The following is a 21,947-nucleotide window of genomic DNA, read 5'->3' as shown; positions in this document are numbered from 1 at the left end:
CCACCCCACCCCACCCCCCCGTGTGTGTGTGTGTGTGTGTGGGTTTGTGTGTGATTGTGCATGGCCTGAACAACAGCGCCCCTCCCTTAACATGTGTGGTCACAAAAGGTACTGTAGGCTAAATAGATATAGATACACCATAAAAATGCTAATATACAGTATATGATTTGTGAAAGTGACAAACGGGCTTCACAGTTATGTTAGGTGTGTTCATATGCTAATGGTGATGTGATTTCAGATCAATTGCTCCAGCCACTGAGGAGAAACGCTGTTTCAGACAGACAGACAGACAGACAGACAGACAGACACTCACTCACTCACTCAGACAGACATTCGCAAAATTATAGTATAGATAGTTAGTCTTTTTGACATGTTTGCTATTTATATTCATTCGCTATTACTACCTGTCAGTGCTTCCTGTTTACTTTAGTTCAGACTTGGCGGGTAATTCAGTGGGTGTGTGTTTACCAGGGCAGGGCTGCTGCTTGGCCATTACGTGGGCGCCTCTCCCTCCCCCGAGGCGGCTTCAGAGGCAGTGATTGGCACATCACTGCCAACACTGCCGCTGCCCGTTTTTCTTTTTTTTTTCTTTCTTCCCTCCCTCGCTCGTCCCTCGCTCGCCCTCGCTCTCTCTCTCTCTCTCTCTCTTTCCCCCCCCCCCCCCCCGACGCATTTTCGCCGCCTTTATAAAGTGCCGCTGTAGGCAGCTGACTAGTTCGCCTCTATATACGCGCCGGCCCTGGTCGTAGTGGTTCCATGGCCTCTGGGAGATGATGACCCCAGCAGAAGCACCGTCCAGCCGGGGCCTGCAGTCTGCACTAGTGAGGGCCAGTTCTACCATGCCAAGTTCAGCTGTATTACAGTATCAGCTAAGCCTGGTTAATTACCTGTGACAGTTTGTTCATAACTTGCGTGTGGAGAGGGAAAGGGAAGTGTCGTTCTTGATCTTGATTATGTTACATTTAGGGGAAAAATTACAGAAACCTCCAAATTACCCTGGATAAACGGACAAAACCCGATGTGGAGGAGAGAGTCGCAGCCCCAGCCTGAAGCCTCAAAAAGTCTAGTATCTGCCCTTGTTCCATAGGGATATCCCTTTGGAGTAACGGTTAAGATATTGGACTTTCACGCGGGAGACCCGGGTTCGAAGCCGGGTTGGTAGGTTTGGATCACCTCCGTTACACCGACAGCAGACCCCCAAGCTAATAACTGTGACTGTGAGTTTGTATATCAGCTGTTCTCAGCGTGCGATGCCGGTGCAGGGTGTGAGTGTCACCAGACAACACAGAGAGGAGGTTGAATGAACTGAAAAGCGCTCCCCAAAATAACTATATAAATATAATAAGGTTTGGAGTCGATCTGTTGGGAACTGAATGATTATATGAAACAGGCAGTGTACAGGCTCAGTGTTGGTACAAAAACAAGAAATTCATCTATAGCCTAAATCCTTCTGGCTGGCCATCAGTGGCATGGCCACTGTGTGCCATTTAGGCTTTTTGATTTGTCTCCACACTGTCCACAGCGTGTGGAGAGGCAAACGGAAAGTGTAGTGTGTAGTTCCTGGTTGTGTTACATGGCTAAAATTTCTTCAATTATTTATTTTTTTGGCTGTGTGTGCGAATCACGGGCATGAGGAGCGCGCAACAGCCCCTCCTTCTTTAAACGACAAGTTTGTTTTTTTACAAGGGTTCATATTTTAGATTGTAATTAAAGAAAAAAAAAGTGAGTGTTAAAATGTTTTCATTTGCTTCGTTCTATTGTTTTATCGCGTTTACCGTGTTAAAATGTGGGGCATGCGTACGCATGGGGGCATGCGTACAAGTGGCTAAATATGTATTTTTAGACACAATAAGCCAGCAGTTTCTTTATTGCTATTTACAGTAACACTTCTAGCCCCTATAAGTCACATCCAACCATGAAAGGTTGCGTTGTATCTTGGGAATGGGCTTATTCTGTGTAAAATGACATATTTAGCCACTTTTACGCATGCCCCCAACCACTGAAATAAGAATCTCTAAAACAATAGAAAGAAGTAAATGAAATCAATTTAATACTCATCTTTTTATTCTTTAATTACAATCTAAAATATGAACCCTTGTTGTAAAAAACGAAAGTTGTCCTTTAAATTACTTCCCGCAGCTATGTTTACAAGCATAAAAGCCACCAGGGTGCCAAACTTCAGGACCACTGACCTGAGCTCCTCCAGTTTACAATGTGGACTCTGCAGTCCAACACAGAGACGCTTAACGCCTGCATCTTGCAGCTTGTTCACAGACAGGTCCAGGTGTGTCAGACTGGAGCTGGAGCTGAGAACTGAGGCCAGAACTTCACAGCGACCGGACGCCTTGTGGTCAATATATTTCCCACATGCACGCTCACTGACGGCACCGAACGGTGCACGAGCGTGTAAACTCGTGCATGCCTAGTACCCCCCCCCCCCCCCCTTGCATGAAAGCCGCGACAACCCCCCACTTCGGGAATCCGCGATAACTACAAGCTAAGTACTTTAACCAGTGCCTACTACTTTGCATAACTAGTGGTGAATGTGTGAGCGTCCTCATCCACTGTATAAAGCATACTTAACTTACTTTAACACCTAGGTTTCAGCGGTGACTGTGTGTGTCCTCTTACATGGCTCCATTACTGTGGTATTTAGGTTTGAGATTCGTTCAAGGCAAACTTCGTTTCTCTACGGCAGCGCTGTATTTTCTAAATTAATTAAATTAAACTAGAAAATAAAATCTTAAGTAACAATGTAATTAAGATTAGAAAACTATTGTTTTCCCACCATTAGATCTGCTGACATCCTTTCTTTCTAAATAGCCTCTAGAGGCCGCGCATGTGCACGTGACGCCAATAAATGACCGTCCGCCCTGAAAAGAAAATCCCAAAGCACCACTGAGTAACAGTAACTGACTGTTCCAGAGATAGTGTTTAAACGCACCTACAGCATATTTGCATGTTACTCTAGACAGTTAGGAGACCAGTGTCTGATGATCTGACTGTTCTGATTGGTTAGTTTAGTTAGTATTAGCTAATGATGAGTAAGTCAGAGATGCTAGAGCTGGGATTGGGTAGAATCTTTACCATTAATGATTGTCTACTATTAATCATGATATGGACTCAACTGCTGACTGTTTGTTTTCGGTGGTTTTTAAAAGTCTTAAAGACAAACTCAGTTTGATTTAGTCCTCCTATCTATCATCCTCTACAGCTGTGTGTGTTGACAACGGAATGTAAGTGACGTTGTGTTCCCCTCCCATGAACACAGTGCGTTGACACGGAACTACAGATCTGCTTCCAGCAACGGAAGCTGGCATTTCTGTTCACGAAAATATATGTTTTATTTCCATTTCTGCTAAGCAGCAAGCTAGATACAGTATGCTAGAGGGTTAACATTTATATTAGGTTACATTTGCGGGAACGTAAAGACGAATCGGAAGTGCAGAGAAGGCTCCAAATCTGCTTCATTGCTTGCACATGACCAGAGCTTCCGTTGATCCAGACTGTATGATGGAAGCATTTGAAAATTGTCAGAGGCAACAGTCTGGCCACGCAACATTTTCTCTTCTTTTTTTAACACGGTATGATTGACATCACCGACCCGATTCGACCATCAATTATAAAAAAAATGCAACCCATGCCCCGGGTCAGTTTCGGTCAGGTATCCCACCTCAGACTACAGTTTTACCATTTAAAGTCTTGTAAATGCTAAGTCGTGATTTGAAATCAATTGTGTATCGTCTAGGGCAATGGTTCTCAACCTGTGGGTCAGGACGCCCAGGGGGGCCCACATGATTCTTGGGGGAGTCCCTAGAGATGATAGTGAAGTGACAATTTAACTCAGTTAGCGCCGGGCGACTTTTAGAGCGACAACGTCACTATGGTCTTTATTGCCGAGCGACTTTTGGAGCGACTTTTATATAAAAGCAATTTTTTTGCATTTTGTTCGATGTATTGGCGGCGCAAACGGTTTCCCCTACCTTGTACAGGCTGTGACGATAGACTGTGGAAAAAAAAGGATAAGATGATGACGTCACTTGTTTTCAGTCCTTGTCTGTGTAGCTCCCAGCCGTTAGCCTGCTAATATACTGTCCATATCCATAACGCCGCTTCAGTAGGTCGGATTTTCATTCAGATTGTTTTGTGTGGCATCTGCATCCAACCATTTGGCCGGACGATAGGTTAATTTGAAGGATCTGCGACGAATCGATCTGCTACAGCGCGTAGTAGACTCCAGCCTGCAGCCATTTTAAAACCCATAGAGGAGGGGCTGTTTACACAGCTTCAGACACAGACCTGTTATGTTTACAGTGTTACGATGGCGCACTCCAGTGGTGTTTTTGGGGATAGTTTATGTTTCTGGGGATAGTTTATCTCTCTGTCCAAACTCATGCTATTGATCACATTAAAATATTAATATTTCCTGGCGTTATTAGCGCAAATTCATATTTTAATTTGGCTGGCAATGTTAATTAACTCATTTGTAGTTTACGGCCGTAAAGCCCGTTAATTTCTCTATGTCTTTCACTGCCGGCTTCTCCGAGTCCTACCTGTTAACGTGGGCGCTCGTCCAGTTCCCATCGTGCGTGATCGGACACTGCTCGTGTGTTCGCGTATTCCATCAGCTTCTCAAATCCGTTGAAACTTTTTCAATTGATCAATAAGTTCTCCATCTGTAAGCCGCGGAGTCCAGACAGTAAGCTGGGCCAAAATAGAGGACGGACTTCCGCTTCCGGTTCAGGGACTCCAATGTTAAAGGTGTCCGCTCAATAATGTGTCCGTGTAGAAACCGATCACGGAGCATTAGTTCCGGCCTATTTTAGTTGCGCTTCGATAAAAAAATGTTTTTTAATTAATTTTTATTACATTTACGGGTTCTACGGGCATGGCAGAGAAGGGGTACAAAGGGGTATTTTGATGGCAGAGTTTGTGTTAAGGACCTATAGTTTTTAATACCTCAAAAATAAAAAAGAAGAAAAAGAAAAGAAAAAAATACCATTACTGCATCAAAATCAATCAACAAACCAATACTATAAAAACTGGCCAAACACTGACCAAATAGTGAATAATTGCTACCATAGACATCTTGTCCGTATCTTGTCCGTGAGTAACGCCTCAATGTCAAGAGCTGCTGACCTGTTGTGACATCACATTGTTGACATTGTGACATCACATTGTTGTGACATCACAACTGTCTACAATCACCTCATCAAATATCAAACCCTGGATATCCATACACGGAGACGACTGGATAATCACCTAGATCTCCATATATGGAGCTGACCTCTACATCTGATGCCCTGTTAGGGCAACACACTAATAGAATCCCTTTATGTCCATCTGTCCATCAGCCCATATCTGGGAATGCCCATACAATAGAATCCCTTTTATGCCATCAATACCAGTAAGACTCCCTAATCGGGAGATAAGCGACCGCATCTCCACAAATAAGGCCAAAATTTGTTTTTCCAAAATCGTCCTGATGGTGGCGTTAGATGGGACAGATGCGTTTTGATTACATGACTGTAGAGATACTGTGCGATTTGCGTGATTTTAGGGCAAAATCTGTAGGAGCAGTGTCCAAAAATGTGTTTGAAAAAATCGGCCTGATGGTGGCGCTATATGGGACAGATCCATGTTGATGACATGAGTGTAGACATACTGTGTAGCGATTTTCGTGATTTTAGGGCTAAATCTGTAGGAGCAGTGTCCAAAAATGTGTTTTTAAAAATCTGCCTGAAGGTGGCGCAATATGGGACAGATTCATGTTGATGAGATGAGTGTAGACATAAAGCCCAGTGAAATCTAAAATGTGTTTTTCACACTTTTAGAGCATATCTGTAGTGATATGGCCATACACACTAACCTGACTCGCCAGATGGTGGCAGCATTGCGTATATAACGCTCTGCTTTTACCATCTGGGCCTGCTCGGCCAGAGTTGATAACACTCGTAAAGTCCCGGGCCGGACCAATCAGCGGCAGCTATGGGCGGGCTCTGAGCGGCTCTGAGCCAATAGAGTCTGATTGCAGACCACGTGGAAACCCAGGAGGCGGATTCTGGGTGCAACGTCATGCAGACAGGCCAATATGAGTGGTTGGAGTTGGCACTCCCAGACTGTGATAGAAACGGCCACATCCAATCACCTGCTACAGAAATTCAAAAAATGGCCCGCCCCTTACATCGAGTCTGCCCGAGAGAGCCCAGATGTAAGGCAGAGCGTTACGCACTGCTGCAACTATCTGGCGAAAGTCAGGTTACATACACACTGGATGACAAAACAAAGTGAAAAATTGTGTAGTGTTGTTTGTGTATTATAATGAAACAATTAGATTCCTGAGTCCAGCCCCTAAACAAAAATGTTATGCGTGATGATAAACGTTAACCTACTTAATAATTCATGAGGTGAGAATGATTGACAGGTGCCTGTGTCAATCAACTTCAACAATAGGCCAACAACAATTTAATGGTGGTAAATGAGTCTGACCTTAGGACCTGCAGTCTACAATGTGGACTCTTTAGTCCAGCAGAGATCAGCTCCATGGATGAATGGTCCAGTTTGGTCCCACTGAGGTCCAGTTCTGTTAGATGTGAAGGATTAGAGCTGAGAGCTGAAGCCACAACTTCACAGTCTGTCTTTTTGAGGTCACAGCCAGCAAGTCTGTAAAGATTAAATGTAAAATCAAATCAAACAGATTAGACCACATTCACTGTCAGTTAAGTTAACTGAGAGATCTATCTAGTTAGATATGGTGTAAGGTAGAGCGCCACCATATTGCAGGTGGCCCTATTCTGGGCTGAACATTCAGCTAAAATAGCAGATCTACAAGTTCACAATATGTCGCACATTGAGAACTTAAACATCATAAACAACAACATTGAAAAGAATAATATAAATAAAGACTCTGAACCTTCATGCTCCCCAGAGGTGTTCAATAGTCTTTCTTTTAGCGCCACCATTAGGTCAAAATGTTCACTTTCACAACATTTCTAAATGTAAGGGTCAGAATGTCATGAAACTTGTTGATCACATTTATTCTACCCACAGGATTTAAACCTACTGCTTTTACTGACCTCATGACCTCTACTCTAGTGCCATCTTTAGGCCAAAATGTCCACTTGCACACATGATGTGTGAAAATCTAATGTGAGGATTGTCATGAAACTTATGGAGCACATTGATGCTCCCTGGAAAATTAACCCTACAGATGAAGTGATCCCACAACCATATAGCGCCACCCTTTGGACAAAAAGCACTATATAGTAATTTGTTTTAAATTTTAGTTTTTTATTATGCATATAATTAAAGGAGTAGTTCACCAATTTTCAACCTGTCTTCATATAATAGGTCCTCACTAATGGTCATGATAAAATATCACAATTTTTTTCTACTTAGTCCAAGTCTCCTAGGAGAGCTGTGGGAAGTTCAGAATCCATAGTCTTGTGACATCATCATTTTCCAAAAAAAAAATTGTATCAATATTTTTGAAAAAAAAAAATAGATTTTTATTATCGCGAGAACAATGGCTTCCACTTTAAAATTGCAACTTTTCAGGAATAGAAAGCCTGCAGTTTCTATAAGCTGGATTGGCAATCGATGATGTCACAAGACTATGGGTTTCTGACCTGCCCACAGCCCTCCTCTGAAAAAAAAAAAAAAAAAAAAAAAGAAAAGCTATTTTTGAGTGAGGATCAATTATATGAACATAGGTTGAAAAGTGGTGGAGTGCCCCTTTAAGTGAATATAAACAGACCTGCCAACCTGTACGCATTTTGCGTACAAAGCTTGTAATTCTAGGTCTCGGTACGCAGGTATGAAATGCCCAATGACAACCACGCAATTTCGGGGGATGGGCGCGGCAAAACAAATTAAACGTCCGCCGCCGCAGGAGTTGAGCTGAGTGCTGGTGAAAGAGACAAACGGAGCCAAAGTATCCCTCGCTCTCACTGCTTCTCAAGAACCTCAGAAACTACCCCTTTTCTCCCCTCCCTCCCTGCGAGCAGCTGTAAACACTCATGCAGACCATGAAAATTTGAGGGAAATGGGACACATACGGATACGGTAAAGTAATAATAACTAAGTACAAACTTCATAAATGTGACCGTAATCTTATGAAACATTGCTAAATATGTTCAGTAATGCTACGCAGTTTTGTCACTTTCGTGCATCGTTTGGCCATGATGTGCGAGTTGGTGCACAGCGACTGTTACTGAGCTGCCTGTTCCACTTCATCTCTGAATGAGTATGAATGAATGAATGAATGAATAAGGCCAGCTATGTATTGTCAAAAACAATAACAGTGAATGGATTATCAGTCACCTGTGAATATGAAGACATGTCATGGTCTATCAACTATGAGTAACTTATATGAATGAATATACAGACCAGGCTATATGTTATCTACAGAATGAATATATCAATTCATTAACGGAATAGAAACCTACATCAATTGAATACTTTTGTTCTGTGTGCACCTAAATAATCTGGTCATTGAATTGCATTCAACCATTGCATTATTAAGTAGAAATGTAAATCATGCACAGGAATGTGGTTTTATTTAGGCCACTCAATTAACCATGTTTAAAAAAGACAAACATTTATGTAAATAGCCTACTTGACAATGAAAAGCTACAGTATGCTGCAATATACCAAAAACGAAATGATTTACTCAAACCTTTGAGTAAATCATTTATTGTACATGGTTTTATAAAATCTATATGTTGAATAACATGAATAACGTGATGCATGTTCATCTATAAAGCCACTGATAAACTGTATTGATAGACTATGTATGTTAACTAAGTCTAAGTGCAGTAGCATATTTAATTAAAGATTCATCTACAGTATTACCATGGAAACACTACTGTATTGCCTGCTAAACTACTTTTTCCCCAGACCAAATGGCATTAGTTATTATAAATATATATTATAACATCTTGCCTCCATTAGTGTAAGACATGCAATGTACTACATTTCGGGTGTGACATTTATTTGACATAACTGTAAAGGGTCCCCACCAAAAAGGTGTGTGGGTCCCCCCAAAATGTGCGCCGTGCACGCTTTGTGTTTGCATGTGTGTTTGCAAACATGATGGTACTCAACAGAAAATCCCAAGGTTGGCAGGTCTGTATAATATACTAAATAAAACCTAGCACTAAAACAAAACATATTTTTGTACTTATTTTTCCATCAAAATCTGGGTTATAAAGCCTGAATAATAATTGTTTGTACAGCAGAAATGAGCAAGCTTAGTACGTTTTCTATTCACATAAATACTAACCGAGCCTTTCTGCAGTTCCTCACAGCTGGGATCAGTCTCTGTCGCCCCTCACTTGATGTGTTGTATTTGTGCAGGTCCAACTCATCCAGAACCTCCTCTGACATCAGCAGCATGGCGGCCAGAGCTGAACACTGGGATGGAGACAGACTCTTCCCTGACTTCAGGGACTGTTGGATCTCCTGAAGTACTGAGTGGTCGTTCATTTCCATCAAACAGTGGAAGATGTGGTTCATTCTCTCAGGAGAGTGATCTTCAGTGGTCATCTTCTTCAGGTTGTTGATGACTCTCTGGATGCTCTCTGGACTGCTCTTTGTTTGACTCAGTAGACCTCCAAACAGACTCTGGTTGGACTCCAGTAAGAGACCATGAAGGAAGCGAACAAAGAGGTCCAGGTGGCCATTTTTACTCTTCTGGGATTTTTTCATGACTCTGTACAGGAAGTTTTCCAGGGTCATTTCTCCTCTTCCTCCCAGGAATGTCTCCAGTACCTTCATGTTCTTCTGTGTGAAACAGTGGAACAGGTATACTGCAGCCATAAACTCCTGGATGCTCAGATGAACAAAGCTGTAGATCTTTCTCTCAGATTGAACAGTCTCTTCTTTGAAGATCTCTGTGCACACTCCTGAGTACAGCGAGGCTTCTTTCACATCAAGACCACACTCTTCCAGGTCTTCTTGGTAGAACATGACACTGCCTTTCTCCAGATGTTCAAACGCCAGCCTGCCCAGCTTCAGAAGAACCTCCCTGTCCTTCTCCATGAGCTGCTGTTGATTCACATCATGACTGTCATCATACTTCTTCCACTTCCTCTTTGTCTGGACTGACAGGAAGTGGCTGTACATCTGAGTCTGGGTCGTGGGCAGCTGTTCTGTCTCGTCTGTCTTCAACATGTCCTCCAGAACGGTAGCGGTGATCGAACAGAAGACTGGGATGTAACACATCATGTGGAGGCTCCTTGATGTCTTCATGTGTGCGATGATTTTGCTGGCCAGCTTCTCATCACTGAATCTCTTCCTGAAGAACTCCTCCTTCTGGGGGTCTGTGAACCCTCGTACTTCTGTCTCCATGTCAACACAATCAGGAGGGATCTGATTGGCTGCTGCAGGTCTGGTAGTTATCCAGAGGAGGGCGTTAGGGAGCATATTCCCCTCGATGAGGTTTGTCAACAGCAAATCCACTGATGATGTCACTGTGACATCAGAAACAATGTCATTGCTGTGGAAGACATGAGAACCATTACGAATGTTCTCGAATTTCAGCGGAAACCTGCTTTCATCCAGACCATCAAAGATGAGGCCAACCTTCCAGACAGCGAGCTGCTCTGCTGTGACCTTCTTTAATTCTGGGTGGAAACGATGGATCAGTGAGAGAAGACTGTGCTGCTCATATCTGACCAGGTTCAGCTCCCGGAATGAGAAGGGAACCAGGAGAATGACATCTTGATTTTCCAAACCCCTTGCCCAGTCCAGAGTGAACTTACGCACAGAGAAGGTTTTTCCAATGCCAGCGATGCCCTTGGTCAGAACTGTTCTGATGGGTTTGTCTCTGCCAAAGAGGAGGGGCTTAAAGATGTCACAGCATTTGATTGGTTGGTCATGGAGGGTCCTCTTCTTGGAAGCTGTCTCAAGCTGCCAGACCTCATGTTGGGTATTAACCCCTTCACTCTCTCCCGCTGAGATGTAGAGCTCTGTGTAGATGCTGCTGAGGGAGGGCACTTCAGTGACGTATGTCACACGATCAAGACGGTTCAAACCGACCTTATAAACCTTTAGAACCTCCTGTGGACTGACACCTGCTATGAGAAGACAATGAAGACATGTTAAACATTCAGTTATAATTTATAACTTCACACTGAACACCCCATATCATTAAAACTATGTATTACATATCCTCCATGAAAAATCTACCAATTTGTAAAAAAAAACACAAAACTAAATAATTAACATTGGATCATTTGTTTTTGTCTAAATATATAAGTTAATCACCAATATTTGTACATTGATACAGAAATACAATGTGGACATTCAGTCTGATGATGTGTTCTGCTATTTAAACAATTTAATTGATATGAAATGTTAATTCTTGCATTCGAGTTAGAGTCTAATTTGAGTGTCGTGGTGATGCACTGTCATGGTCCTTGTGCACTCGTGGTCATGTATGGCCTACTTGCCCACCCACATACATGCCTATGTATGTGGGTGGGCAAGTAGGCAGTCTGCCGAGGTGCCAACTTGCAGCTTGTAATTTATATCATATATTTATATTATTGGTGGTGACGTCATCAAGTTGGTGACATTTTGATAAGAAAATATTTGGCGCATTTTTAACATATCGTAAAATAATTTGGTTATTTTGGCCTCTGATCTTTGGACCCCCATACAAGATTTGTGTTGTTAAAATGTATTCAAATGTGTCGACCGTTTACCTAGAAAATAAATGAATAAATAAATAAATAGGTGTTCTACAAGCTCACAACATGTTGTATTTATTGACTAAACGGTTGATCTTTTGATAGCAGGTGTGTCTACTGTCTAGTAATGATTCTAGACGAGTTGTTCTTAAACATTTTCATGTAAAGTACCCAGGCACACCTTTTTATATTTTGTAATTTGTATTTATTTTAATAAATTCGTATTTTTGCCTTCGACGGGCTCCATTAATTAGGCACCAATTAGACACACACACATAATGAAAGTGCCTGCAGTAGTAAACAGTAATGTTTTAATCCGAATCTCAATATCGGTTCATTCAATAAACAAAGAACTCACCAGAAGATGCTGCCGTTGGTTTCATCAAAAGACAATTCATGTAAAATAGTTTACATGAATAGTAAAATTGTATTGCTCTGTATGTGATATTCCCGATAGAGGAATCAGCACTAGTGGTGGTAACTATCGTTAATTTCAGTCAACCGGATCATCGTTCCGTTCATTCATTAAACATATTCGTTCATGTCGTCCACTCGGTTAGGGTTAGTGTTGACGGCATTTCGTTCTCGTTCAGAGCATGAGCGATAATCCCCTCCCCTTTCATTCTCAGTCAGTCAGTCAGTCAGTCAAGCAAACACACATGCACGTGAATAATGAGCGTGCTCGGATATCAATCAAAAACATTCACACCATTACAAAACCGGCCAAGTGTCAGCAGCGCAAATTAACATATTAATCACCCTGGCTTGGCGCACAGGCTACCACCTATGCTCCTTTGTGTGACATGTTAAATATTGTATTTTCTGAAGAGAGTGTTAGTCAAGGAGAGAGAGAAGTCAGTACAACCTGTTCACTATTATTTGGTCACTTCGTTCATAAAATGAACGGTAGATTAGGCTACTTAGCCAGTCAGTCAGTCGGTCAGTCAGTCACTCCTCTCGCTCCGCATAGGCACAGTGCTCAGCAAAAGGGCAACCACTTGAGGGGACTGAGTAGGGCCGCACCGGCAAAACACTTTCAGACAAAATGTCCTCTCAGTTCAAGGATGTTCAATCTGCAATGACCTTCCTTTGACCATAAGAGATAGTCCTTTGTTTCCATCCTTTAAGTACAATCTAAAATAAATGGTTACCCAACAACCATACCTGTGACCATTTATAGACTAATAGTCTAGTGAACTTTGACAGCGTATCCTGTATCGACTGAAATCAATACTGCACTTAATGCACAACTTACTTTAGTCAAAAATTTGTATTGCCTTTTAAAACGCTGCTAAATTACATAGATGTAATTTGCACCGTTGTACCTTGTTCTTGTATGTATGTTTTTATGCTTTGTCTCCTAATGTAATGTATTCCACTGTCCGGCTGTCTTTCTTTTGCAGATGTAAACTAGCATCTTTTTGCTAACTCCGGTGTTTTTACATTGAATTTATATGTTGTCTTAACCCAAACTTAAATCTCAGAATCATATTTCGTAGAGACACGCTATGGAAGCCACGTGGTGCGTGTTTATCAATAACTCTGTTCTTCCTGGCGGTTCTGAGGCCAGACAAGCTCGGAGACCCAGGGCGCTAAATGAGCAAAGCGATTTCTTTTATTTCAATTAACGAGCATAAACAAACTACTTGATGTGAACAATGTTGCCATAACTAAGATATTTGAGAGGTGATATATATTTTATATACACAGATTTACTAATAAAAAACATTCTTATGTAAGGTCACTTCCTGGTTTAGTGCAACATTTCGGCCATTTGAAAATAGCCGATCTACAAGCTCACAATGCGTGAGCTCATCCAACATTTACAACATACTGTATACAACATTTAACACTAATCCTGAGTGTTCATTTAAGATCATCATTGGCCATTTTTCGGTTAATATTCCCTGACTAACAGTTACAAACTGTTATATCATTATAAGTTCATTCCATAAATAAACAAAGAACTCACGTGAAGGAGCTGCCGTCAGGTTCAATGAACGCATCAATCCTTTCAGCACTGAAACATGAAAGACAATTCATGTCAAATCATTGTATTGCTCTGTACCTGAGGGACTTTATATTGTAAATTATATTCCCGATCAGCACTAGGGAAACCATTAGAGGGGACTGCGAAGAGCCGCACCAGCAAAAACGCTTTCGGACAAAATGTCCTCTCAGTTCAGAGTTGTTCAATCTGGAATGACCTTCCTTCAGTGGAGCCGGAAAGGAAAATGACATGGGGGGGGGGGGGGGGGGGGGGACAATGTGGGCGTGGTCACAATGTGGGCGTGGCCAGGTGTTGATGTCAGAAAGTCTCCTGTAAGATCTGACAGCTCTAGACTAGTGATCAGAAGACAATTGTAAACAGCTCTCTGGATAAAGACCACATTGTAAATGTAAAATTAATTTTGTCTTTCCAGGGGTAGACATTAAAGGACAACTTTAGTTTTTTTACAACAAGGGTTCATATTTTAGATTGTAATGAAAGAATATAAAAGATGAGTGTTGAAATTATTTCATTTACTTCTTTCTATTGTTTTAGAGATTCTTATTTCAGTGTTTGGGGGCATGCGTACAAGTGGCTAAATATGTCATTTTACACAGAATAAGCCCATTCCCAAGATACAACGCAACCTTTCATGGTTGGATGTGACATATGGGGGCTAGAAGTGTTACTGTAAATAGCAATAAAGAAATCTTATTGTGTCTAAAAAGACATATTTAGCCACTTGTACGCATGCCCCCATGCGTACGCATGCCCCACATTTTAGCACGGTAAACGCGATAAAACAATATAACAAAGCAAATGAAAACATTTTAACACTCACTTTTCCTTTTCTCTAATTACAATCTAAAATATGAACCCAGGTTGTAAAAAAACAAAGTTGTCCTTTAAGGGAAATTTGCCACTGGATCACTGTAACCACTGGCCCGGAACATTCGTCAAGTAGGCCCATAAGGATATTGAACAAATCCCCTTATTTTCCTTGATAATAAAAAAGCAAAAAGTACATCATAGAAGAGTGTAGCACTATAAGAGTAAAAATGGCAGATCTACAAGCTCCCAACGCGTTGAGATATGATGCATTATGTGCTTGTAGATGATAGTCTATTTTTTTTTCTTTTTTTAAATGTTGTTAAGGAACTGTTTTGGACATAAAATGTTTATATATTGTTCTGTATCAGTATATCAGCCAGTTTGAGCAGATTCCATTCTAATTGGCCACTATGATATGAATTTCACAGGCATGGGTAGACAACCCTGGCCTGGCGGAGATCTTCCCCTGCTGCTCCCAGCAGCACAGCAGGTGCAAACAATTAACTTGAGAAAGGAATTTGCAACTGGCATTGTGCAGCAAAAACTGATATAATAATGTCAAACTGTTGATGATCTAGCTGCTGAAAACTTTTGAATCTGATTTTAAAAATGAACAAAACATGGATATTTTTTGCAGAAGGGTTATTATTATTACTACTAATTGTTGTCTGTCAGAGTCAGAGCGGTAAGGTTTCAACACCACAGAGTCTGAGATCTCCCCTCTCTCCCCTCCTCTCCCTCCATTATACACGGCTTACACAGCTGGACTGCAGTGCATATTTGATGCAATGTTTAGGGCTACATATAACAATATTGTTCTTCAGTGTGGACGCTCATACAGTATACTGTAGTTATCGTGCTCGCTTTTAACTTGTCTTGTAATTTTTTGTGCGAGTCATTTCCAGTGGTCTCGTTGGAAATCAAATTTCTCCCTCTTTTTCGTCTCCTCTTGCTTTTCACTGTCGCATTATTTTTTCATCATGGGGTATTACCTGGAATTTCACTGCATACTGGTGGGTTTAAAAACACTTTGTAGATGATTAAAAAGGTCAAAGGATGAGAGGAAAAAGCTATTCTGTGAGGCTGCCCTGCTCTAAATGAACATGCTTATCGTAGGAGCGAGCGAGCGTTGAACTGTGCTGCGGTCTGGGGGTAGACCAAAATATGACAGGGCTCACCGCTCACGCAACACTATGTTTTAATGGTAACTAGAAAAGTTATTTTAAGTTTGCTTGCAGCTCGCTCAGTGTGTGTAAACTTGTGTAGCGGTTGGTGTTAGCATTAGCATTTTAAACATTAACATTAACATCAGCATTAACATTGGATTTTTTAACATTTGCATTTTTAGCATTAGCTAGCATTAGCATTTCTAACATTATCATTTTTAGCATTAGCATTTGTTAACATTACCAATTTTAACATTAGCATTAGCATTTTTAGCTTAGCATTATCGGGTTAGGGAAGTGGAGTTATGGCTGTTTAAAGCTCAGCCAATAGGAAGAGAGGGGGCGGGCTTCAGCAATTACAGTTCATTCCTATTGTCTGTCTAAGTACACACAGTGAGTTTCGAGATGGTACCATGCTGCAAACTGGAGTTACAGCCATTTAAAGCTCAGCCAATAGGATGATAGGGGCGGGGCTTAAGAGGGGGGGGGCTTAAGTAATAAGTCCCTATTGGCCATTTAAGTCCAGACCTCAAGTTTCAAGACGGTACCATGCTGTGAACTGGTTATGGCTGTTTAAAGCCCAGCCATTTGTAATACAGAAGGGGCGGGGCTTATTCAATTACAGCTCCTCCCTATTGGCCGGAAAGAGTCCAAAGCTGTGTGAGAGTTTTAAAGTAATGTGGCGCCAAAGTTTTTTTTCAAAACCCCATTCAAAGTCAAAGGGGTTTTTGGGCAATGTTGCGAATTACGTCGCCATGGTAACGCGGATCGGAAAGAAAAATAATAGCAACCGGCCGAGCCGCACGTTTTGATGTATATATATATTAGTGCTGTCCAACGATTAAATATTTTAATCGCGATTAATCGCATGATTTATCTAGTTAATCGTGCGATTAATCGCACATAAGTCATACGTTTTTATCTGTTCACCATGTACCTTAGAGGGATATTTCTCAAGTCTTGTATACCCCTATTAACATGGGAGTGGAAAAATATGCTGGCTTTATGCAAAATTATGTTAATCCTTTATTGGAAATCAATTAAAACCCCAAATAAATCATAATGGTTCTGCATTAAACAGGTGGCAGCAGATGGGTATAAGGATCTGCTTAATTTACTTAATCTAAATGTACTTAGTAATATGAGTACTGTAGTAGTTTGTTGATTAGTTTTGTCACAATGAAAAAACATTTTAGAGGTATTAATAAAATAATTAAAATTCAATAAATTGTCACTTTAGAAATGTGCAGATCATTTGGGGACCTCCCAAAAATAATTGTTGTAATGTTGAAAACCACTGTCCTAAACCACGGTTAGGCCAAATGGCTAAAATAAATAAATATGCGATTAATTGCGATTAAAATAATTAATCGCGATTAACATAGCGGTGAGTTAACTGCGATCAAATGAGTTAACTTGGACAGCCCTAATATATATAAACAAATATATATATATATATATATATATATATATATATATATTGTATATATAACTAACTAACTAAGTATGGCGGATTACAATAAGTGTTTTGCCATTGCATGGCAGGCACACTTAATTAATAATAATTAACAAGACTATTTCACAGCAGCTCCAATATACATCGATTTGCGCATGCGTCATGAATCCCAAAAGTGGAGGGACACAGTAGTCTCCCGTAAAACAGGTGGCGGTGCCACTGCCTTCCTTTGAAGATAAGAGATTGTCCTTTGTTTCAATCTTTTAGGTATGTATGTTTTCATGCTTTATCTCCTAATGTAATGTATTCCACTGTATGGCTGTCTTTGTTTTTTTATGTTTTATGGGGGGACTGCAGAAGTAAACTGGAAAAGAAACACAATTTTAAGTGTGCCTGCAGTTCGCTAAGTGTGTGCAACCTTGTGTAGCGGCTGGTGTTAGCATTAGCATTTTTAGCATTGGCATTTTTAGCATTAGCATTTTTGGTATTAGCATTTGTTAGCATTAGCATTTGTTAGCATTCGTATTTTTAACATTAGCATTAGCTTTTTTTAGCTTAGCATTAGCGGAAGTAGCGGTTAGGCATTAGCGGTTAGCCTTTGGAACTGTGGGACCACTCACCGAGTTTGAGACCAGTTTACAGTTTAGGCATTTAGCAGACGCTTTTAATCCAAAGCGACTTACAATAAGCAGATAATACATCACTATAATAAACAAGATAACATGTCAGAACATCAACAAGAATATAACAAATGCATATGAATTTCAATCTAAAAAAACAATATAATCAGTAAAGAAAAAAGGACTCTAAAAAACCTAAAAACAAATAATAACTAGCTTCCTGTATGGTCATTGAGTGTTTCAGTAGTGCTATGAGTTTAGGTGGAGTCTGAAAAGGTGAGTCTTCAGTCCACGGAGAAAGCTAGCGAGTGAGTCCGTTGTTCTAAGTGCGACTGGGAGTTTATTCCACAGCTTGGGGGCCAGGAGGGCAAACTGTCTCGGACGAGTTTGCCCAGTAACGTGTTGTCAAGTGAAGTTATGGCTGTTTAAAGCCCAGCCAATAGGAAGGCAGAGGGGGCGGGGCTTCAGCAATTACAGATCATTCCTATTGGCCGTGTAAGTACACACACCAAATTCCGAGACAGTACAATGCTGCAAACTGGAGTTATGGATGTTTAAAGCTCAGCCAATAGGAAGAGAGGGGGCGGGGCTTCAGCAATTACAGTGTATTCCTATAGGTTGTTTTAGTACACACAGTGAGTTTTGAGACGGTACCATGCTGTTAACTGGAGTTATGGATGTTTAAAGCCCAGCCAATAGGAGTACAGAGGGGGCGGGGCTTAATGAATTACAGCTCATCCCTATTGACCGGAAAAAGTCCAACATTGTGTGAGCGTTTTTAAGTTTAAAGGACCCACACCATGAATTTTCACTTTTTCTAACACATATGGTGCCAACCCCGAGTTTCCCGAGTTTGTATTGGTACTAGTGCTGTGCCAACCCCGAGTTTCCCGAGTTTGGGCCGTTTTTGAAAAAAAGAAAAAAAAAAATTCAATTTTTTTTTTTTCAAAAGATTTTTTTGGACCTCCAGAAATGTATTAGGCATGATCGCGATCGCGAAATTGCATGTTTAACCCCCATACCAACCCATTCTTTCAAACATGGCAGCCATGTTTGTTTACATCTGAAGAAAACATAATGGCTGATAAATCATGAATGCCTGAACGGATTTCCAAGCGGATTTTTTTGTTTGAAAGCTGTGAACAGCATCTACACACGTGGTGCATCATCTAGGCATGGGCGTGCACTTTTTACACACTTGCACAATTACATGGAAGTCTATGGTAACCATGGCAACGCGAGACATTGAAGAGAAAAAAATCATTGCAACTTAAAACCTTTTTTTGGGGTCCCACTGGCACCTTCTATCCTCACAAAGTCCTATTTCTGACCATTGTGTCTTTCTCTGGTTTTGGGAAGACAGAGATGAAAAGCTTTCCACGGGTTCTAAGAACAGTGCTGTTCTGAGAGTTGATCCGTGTGACGTCACACGGATTCCCTTTTTTTTTCAAAAAACTTTTTTAACCTATTTTTTCAAAAAACTTATTTTTTCAAAAAACGTATTTTTTCAAAAAACTTTTTTTCAAAAAAAAATTCAAAAACTTATTTTTTCAAAAAAAAATTCAAAAACTTTTTTTTTCAAAAACTTTTTTTTTCAAAAAACTTTTTTTTTCAAAAAACTTTTTTTCAAAAAACTTTTTTTTTCTCAAACATTTTTTTTCAAAACATTTTTTTTTTTTTTACTTTTTTTTATACATAAATACAATGCAGGTGGGGTTGATTGTCTAATGTAGATTAACTTTCTGTAATGTCTGGTCTAGCAACGATCGCCCTGTGTCATTTGACAGTAGGCAGTCAAATGACAGTAGGGTAACATACAACATAGGCCTACAGTAGGCTATAATCAGAGCTGCAACATTATCCTATTTTTGTATTGGCCCAATATTAACATTATTTGTTGTCAACGTGGGGTCCGGGGAGGAGTGAAGAGGAGGGGAGGGGGGAGGGGTGGAAAAACCCCACTAGATGCGCCCCTGAGCAAACAGAGGCCGTTTTGGTATTGCAGCTGGAGAGCCTCATTATTAGCCTAGTTCCAGACCCTGAATCGCTAGCCACACCCCTTTAATTTTTGTTTCGGCGATTCAGGTCTAGAATCGCTCTCAATGAGGAGGCCTGCCTCGGTTGAAAATCCAAACGGGCGAATCAGCGTCGTGAATCAGCGTCTTGTGATCAGCGTGGGTGGGGGTTTCCCAGAACTCATGTGTGTTTCCAAGTACACCAGCGCCGCCGCCGTACCGTACCGCACATCGTGTCGCGGTAAAATGCGGTAAATTGCGGTAAAATGCGATCGTATCGATCTCGCTATGAAACACCAGTAGCAGGCATGTTATGTTGTGTTTGATTACTAGTTCGTAGTGCTCCTATTCTGCCTGTTTCTTTGGTTAGCAAGTAGCACTAGCAAGCAACAGGTTAGCCACTAGCCAGCCAGGCACACATAACAACACTATGTCATGTGTTGGTCGGTGAACCAATCGCTGAACAGTGCCTCATTTTGGCAACGCCCATCCCTGCAAAGGCTGTGGGCGGAACTGACTTCAGACTGAATAATGAAGTGAAACGAAATGTCAATTCAGGCTGAGTGTCAGGCTACCTCATTATAGTAGAGCTAGAACAAACAAAAAGAATGGTCAGAGTGTTTGTTGAGGGTTAAAACCTGTCTAAGACTCAATTTTGAGCATATATTTATACAAAAAATATAGTTTTAAAAGCATGGTGTAGGCCCTTTAAATCACGTTTCTAGGCAAAAGTATGCCAGTCCCCCATTCAAAGTCAATGGGGTTTTTGGGCGTCGTTTTTTTGCAAATTACGTCGCAATGGTAACGCGGATTGGAAAGAAAAGTAATAGCACACCATTCCCGGCCGAGCCGCACGTTTTGATGTATATATTGCGGGGGTGGCGTAAATCGTGCCATGTATGGCTGATTACAATAAGTGTTTTGCCATTGCATGGCAGGCACACTAACTAAGTATGGCGGATTATAAGTGTTTTGCCATTGCATGGTAGGCACACTTAACTAGCATCTTTGTTAAATCCGGTGTTTTTACATTGCATTCATATGTGATGGCCATTAATATGCAGTGTCTGTCTAAATAAACAAATGAAAAAAAAAATCATTGCTTTAACCACTTTTATAACACATAACACAAATAGATGGTCTACAAGCTCACGACAATGTCACATGGTGAGCTAGTTGTCAGCTATTTCCACAAATTTAAAGAATGTTTGAAATTATTCGATATTTGACAATTTTTTGTTGTTGTTTGTTGGGGGGGCTTCAAATACCACCCTGTGTTGCTCTGAACAGAGCTGTGGTCACAGAGTTATGCCAAGTTGTAGTGTTAAACATTGCTGTTTTGTCCCACAGGTGCAATTTAGTTTTTTTTTTTGCTGTGACTACTGTCATGGTAGACGGTGTTGTGCCAAGCGATGTCTAACAGACACTTGCTGTCTGTCTGCGGTGGTATTAGGCCTACGTAATCTCTACTCCTTTCAAGTCCAATTGGCCATTAGGTACAGCATGTAGCTTAATTAATGGGCCATCATCAACTCTTTGTTTGATCTACCAGCTGGGAGATAAGAACTCCGACGCACTATACGCACGCGGCGCCCCCGTAGTAGCCAGGCGTTTCGCACGCACAAGTATTTTCACGGACAGCAGGTTTAGAAAATATGCAGGCACGTTACCTTAACTATTATAAAATAAAATTACTTTAATCGAAACTGACAATGATAAAACTGGAGCGGACATAAAATAAACATAATGGATATAGGCCTAGGCCTATCCTTTTAAATGCAATACAAACGTAGCCAATAACAACAGTTTAAGCATTAGGCCTACAGTATATTTGGGACTGAAAACTAGTTCCCCCCCAAAAAGCAATAAACATAAATACACTGCTTATTATTTCAAATAATAAACAAACAATATTTGTTGTAGGGCTTCAGCCTTTGAATCAAAACAGTCCAACACATCGTGGTCCCATGAAAGGACATCACATATAAGCCTACATATGAGAAAGATGAACAATTGTATTTTATTTAATAAAGCAGACAGATCTAAACTTTTATTTTATGTAGGCTAATAATGGAGACAGATGTAAATAAAGGAGGATTATTGACCCCATTAGCTCCAAGAACCAAACATATCGGCATTCCGACGGGGCGGGGGTGGTCCGGATGGGTTGGACTGG

At 40.9% G+C, this 21,947-nt stretch overlaps 1 protein-coding gene across 1 annotated transcript in view; it reads right to left on the bottom strand.

The window, feature by feature from the left end:
- LOC308302586 (protein NLRC3-like) overlaps positions 1–21,947 on the bottom strand; it is a 40,923-nt gene that overhangs the window by 5,320 nt on the left and 13,656 nt on the right. The window contains exons 6-8 of the mRNA XM_080746842.1: positions 13,666–13,713; positions 9,284–11,075; positions 6,490–6,663 (exon numbers count right to left, since the gene is read on the bottom strand). Coding sequence (XP_080602968.1) covers positions 6,490–6,663; positions 9,284–11,075; positions 13,666–13,713 — 2,014 coding nt within the window. The remainder of the gene's footprint in view (positions 1–6,489; positions 6,664–9,283; positions 11,076–13,665; positions 13,714–21,947) is intronic.

Source organism: Nannobrachium achirus (genome assembly GCF_963921795.1).
Source record: "Nannobrachium achirus genome assembly, chromosome: 17".
NCBI classification, from domain to species: domain Eukaryota; kingdom Metazoa; phylum Chordata; class Actinopteri; order Myctophiformes; family Myctophidae; genus Nannobrachium; species Nannobrachium achirus.
This window is presented reverse-complemented; position numbering and strand designations above follow the sequence as displayed.